Genomic DNA, 5090 nt, shown 5'->3' with positions numbered 1-5090 from the left:
GAGAGGGAGGGGGAGAGGGAGGGGGGAGAGAAACAAAGACAGACAAACAGACAGACAGACAGACAGACAGACAGACAGACAGACAGACAGACAGACGGACAGGCAAGCAGGCAGGCAGACAGACAGACAGACAGATAGGCAGACAGGCAGACAGAGAGATGTTCTTGCTTATGCTTCAGTTGATCAATTTTGAAACCTTTACGGTACATCCCCACTGTGTTCCAAGATTTCTAGATATTGTGTGAGCTATGATAGCGAAAAACACTAGTGTGTAGGCCTATGTAGGTCTAATATCTTCTGTGTTCTTAGATATTGTGTAATCTGTGTACACCATGTTGTTGAATTTCTGTACATTATCTATGTATATGTATGGTACTTGCCTGTGTACATTTTACATCATCATAAATAAATTAACTATCAAAAATCACATCAGGTGGGACTGATTTTCGTGTGGTGTAGCAAATGCTCGCTTTTAAGCACAAGGGGTTTATCCTAAAAAAAGCTGTTTTGAGAAGGTAAATCGAAGGTAAAGTTTTTGCCCCTTGTTCAGTTTCTATAAAAGACAAGGAGATTTTTCCCTATATCCAAACAAATATACACACCTCCTTTGGTAGGGCAATGCCCGCTTTTGGTGTAGGTCAAGATTTCTGGAAACCCCCGAAATCCGGATTAGCCCACTTGTCCTTAAAAGCGACCAAATGTCTTCTCAAATTCTGTGACTGCTGAATCCAGGCGAGGACAGTCCCCAAAATTTCAGGACATCTGGCAAGACTGATACATACACTTGCACTGTCGACTCAACCGATCACTACACCTTTGTAGGACAAGGCATTTAGTTTTAGTAAGAGTTTTACGGCACTCGCAACTGCACAAGGTCATATGAGCGCCAGAAGATTAGAGGTGTTACAAGAGAGTAACAAATACAAAAAAGAAGGAGGGGAGATAAGGACGATAGATGTTTGACAGGAAAGAAGGAGCAAGCCACACCAGAGCACCCGCCAACTACCCACGGACAAGGCATGATGGAGCAAAGTAAAGATGGGAAGGTAGATAGGTATTTTACACAATGTTTGAGGTCTTTGACCCACAACACGTAAAGCATACACGTTTTATTATTAAGCGAGACTTCCAAGAAAACAGAATGAATTATAAACGAAACACATATCAATGACAATTCAAAAATCCTTTGGTATGAGAAGTCTCTCATTTTTTAGCCCGAAAATTTGGAACTCCTTGCTCAGAGAAGACCTCAGAGAAATAACAAAATTCTTATTAATACTAATACATTTAAGCGACTGCTCTAAACTCATTTGTTTAATTCTTAGTAGTGGCGCTTTAGTAAATGCTGATAAGTTTGGGTTTTTTTTACAGCTGTCCTTACATGTATTATTAATGTATGGTTGAGAAAGTTCTTCTTTTTGTGGCTGAAATGGCTTTCTTGTTACTGTGAAATGTTTTATTTTGCGTAAATGAAGTATCACGCTTAGTGATCATGTCATCCATGTAAAACGCTCAGAGCTCATAATAAACTCGCATGGGATAGAGCGCTATATAAATGTAATCTATTATTATAATCATTATTATACGAAGTTTCCATAATGAAATAGACGAGGCTTTACAGATACCTCTGTCTGTGGGATAAATTTTGTAGATTTTTATCACTGGGTTCGAGTCTGAAATACAGATTGCCAAGTTTAAAAAAGAAAAAAACTAACAAAAAATTTCAATCCCTGGGTTTGAGCAAGAAATAGAGAAAAAAACTCACCGTAGTAGAATGTATGCAGATGCTCCGGGCTGGCCAGTAGAATGTCCAGCTGTGAGATGAGGGAGTGGTCCTGCACACTGTCCTGCAGCCACGCCCTCCCGACCTCGGCATATTGGCCCCGCTGTCGCCCTGTGTGTCGAGAGAGGCGCTCAATGATTGGCGCGTGGCTCGGGCTCAGCCACTTGAGCCCCTGCACAAAAGCCCAGTAGTTGCCCTCCGATGCGCTGCTGGCCTGGGGGAGCATCGAGAAAAAGATAAAATTTTAATTAATTAATTATTAATCAATAATTCAAAAATCAATTTTCTAAAGTTTTTACATACCCCATTGACACAATCTAAATCATTTCGGAGACAGGCTGTTCAGATGTACTTTTATAGCTGAACATTGTTGCTAAAGAAAACAAACATTTTGCAAACAATCCAAGTCAATATTTTTAAGAATACAATTTTGATAATAGCTTCCTTATAATTACCTTTCACGAAAATGTTGTTTTCCTGATAACAATATCCGTTTTTGGCTCTCACGTGTAAAATAGTACTAACTGTATATGATCACTTCTAAGCACAAGGGGACTACCCCGAAAAAAGCTGTTTCGAGAAAATCGAAGGTAAAGTTTTTGTCCCTTGTTCAGTTTCTTTAAAAGACAAGGAGAGTTTTCTCTATAACCTAACAAATAATGAATATATTATATTTACATATATAATGAAACCAAACTTCTCCTATAGGTAGGGCAAAGCCTGCTTTTGGAGTAGGTCAAGATTTTTGGAAATCCATGAAACCTGGGTTGGCCCGCCTGTCCTTAAAAGCGACCACAAATACAATGTGAAGAAGAAGTCAAGAAGTCATCAGACCATGATAAATTCTCTTTTACCCACTTGTCATAAATTCTCCTGAAAATGACCTCACAGAGAATTATAGTCTTCTAATGAAACTTGAGCTATTTCCACTTCATATGTTCATAAAAAAACCAAAAAAAACCAACCTCATTTGTGTGAAGCTTTATCAAAACAGTTCATCAAAAAGAGAGAAAGAGAGCCACGCCAAGACCTCGACCGCCAATACCAACTTTCCACACACAAGGCCACCTTTGAGTCACGGGTTCAGTGTCTCGTTTATTCCCCATTATTCATACCCAAAGATCAGAGGTAGAACCAGCTGCCTACCCTGTACATGACACAGTTCTCTCCACTCTCACCAAAGGTCATTGACCTCACCCTGGACAACTGTTTCTCTTTTTATTATTTTGTGTTTTGTTTTTGTTTTTTATTCATGTCTTATTTTAGAACAATAAATGTTAGAGAAGAAAAGACATTCCCAATTTTTTTTTAAAGATGAGAATGTTGCAGTAAAAACATTACACATCCTCCACCAGCTGTTCTCCTGTTCTTGACCCAATTTTTTTTTTCTTCAGTTTCTTCATCCGTGTTATTGTTTATATGCTCCTGAAAGACATTTTGAGAAAACTTAAATTCTAAATGTTTCATAAAAGCCAGAAAAGATTTTTTTTTTAAATATAAGGAGCGCAGGTCAGGACGATAGATGTTTAATAGGAAAAAAGGAACAAATAACACCAGAGTACCCGCCAACCTCCCCCAGACAATGATGTTGGAGCAAGTACAATATATACTAAAGATAAAAGAGACAGGTTTGATTTACGATCCACAAAAAGCACTGTGAGTGTGAGGGAGCATTCTGAACACCCAGCCAGTTACGATGAATTTTTGTCCTCTGTATACACACACAAAGAGAAGTACTCCAAATGGCTGGTTATGTGGTTATGAAAGGTCTATAGACCCATCAGAAAAAGATAAGTAAGATTTTTTGGCAACATAAATAGATTAAACAGACTATAGAAACTGCTGCTGTGTGGAAAAATAAAGGCAAATCAGAGGAAGACAAAGAACAACATGCACAGATGACCCGAACAACTTTGCAACGAATAACACAAAGAGAAAAACTGAGCTGACCAAGAAGACACAGATGACAGGAAAGAATGCGGTACCATGATCATCGCTTTCTGCTCCAGACCCGACACACGAAGAAGAGGAAGAATACACACACATCTCATCACTAGCTCAATGTTACTGTACTATTTTCTTCAGGAGTTTCGTGCGATCAGCAACGAATAGAGAAAAACTGGGCTGAACCTCAAAGGTCTGACAGGCAAAACAAACGTTCTCAGCTGTCAGGTCCACAAGAAAATTTTTAACTGTCGCATAAATTACACCGCTGTGACCACCTACCCAAAAATAATAATAATTGCATCTATTTAACGCATATATTATATGCGTTAAATAATATATATTCATGCTCTACAGCATGCTGTATGTGCTTTACAATATTATTACCCCAGGAGACAATAGAATACCAAGAAATTTAAATATTCTCAGGTTTCAGAGACATATGCAGTGCAAGCTTCAGATTGCACTTGCTCAAACACTTACAAACTGACAAGACCTTTCACTGTCTATAGCCGGGAACCCATTCCCACCTGGGTAAAGCGAAGAAAATTTGTGCACAGAGCCTTTCCCATGGACACAACCTTGGGCCCCTGACAGGACTCTAACCCATGCCTTACGGTTGAGAGTTCGAGAGCCTATCCACCACACCACCAACGCCATAAAACTGCTCGACATTCTTTGTGTCCATGTTTTCCCAAACTAATAAACTTGAGGGGAGATTTATAGTTTTAAACTCTTATCCGACAGAACGACGCGCTCCATGTCATTTCCATTTACCTCCGTTTGCCAGAACGACACAGAATGTGTCATTTTTACTTCCGATAATTAGATATACATTTCTGTCAAGCACTCCAAATCCATGCTTATGATATTGGTCAAGTTAAAAAAAAGACATGATGACACATCCTTTCTTTGGGAGAAGGGACACTTAGACCTTCCTAAGAGTACGTCCAATCCATCGCCACCAATATGGTGATGATGCACTCAACAAACCCTAGCACAAACTGAGGAGATCTGTCACAGGCACTACCTGATCCTCCCGGACATGATGGCCCAGTATGGCCTCGGTGTCGTCGCACACACGTCTCAGCCCGCCGTACGTGCCCCACACACCCTGCATAGACTGGCCCGCCAGGAGACCTTCCGTGGTCCTCTTCAGCTTGATGAGGAGATCTCGACAGTCACTGCAAACAGCGCAGATGGACATAAATGAGTTTGAGTAAAGAGAAGCATATATATATATATATATATATATCGACACAATAGAGGTCACTAAGTAGTGCAGGGAAAAAGGAAAATAGAGAGAGAGAGAGGGAGAGGGAGGGACAGAGAGAGAGAGAGAGAGAGAGAGAGAGAGAGAGAG

General features: G+C 40.0%; 1 protein-coding gene across 1 annotated transcript in view; it reads right to left on the bottom strand.

Moving 5' to 3' along the window:
- LOC101849005 (run domain Beclin-1-interacting and cysteine-rich domain-containing protein) overlaps positions 1-5090 on the bottom strand; it is a gene marked incomplete in the record, with an annotated part of 71666 nt that overhangs the window by 61237 nt on the left and 5339 nt on the right. The window contains 2 exon segments of the mRNA XM_035972535.1: positions 1766-1997; positions 4758-4911. Coding sequence (XP_035828428.1) covers positions 1766-1997; positions 4758-4911 — 386 coding nt within the window.

The sequence above is a fragment of the Aplysia californica genome, unplaced genomic scaffold (genome assembly GCF_000002075.1).
Source record: "Aplysia californica isolate F4 #8 unplaced genomic scaffold, AplCal3.0 scaffold00733, whole genome shotgun sequence".
In the NCBI taxonomy this organism is placed as follows: domain Eukaryota; kingdom Metazoa; phylum Mollusca; class Gastropoda; order Aplysiida; family Aplysiidae; genus Aplysia; species Aplysia californica.
The sequence above is the reverse complement of the archived record's forward strand: the minus strand, read 5'-3'. Positions and strand labels throughout refer to the sequence as shown.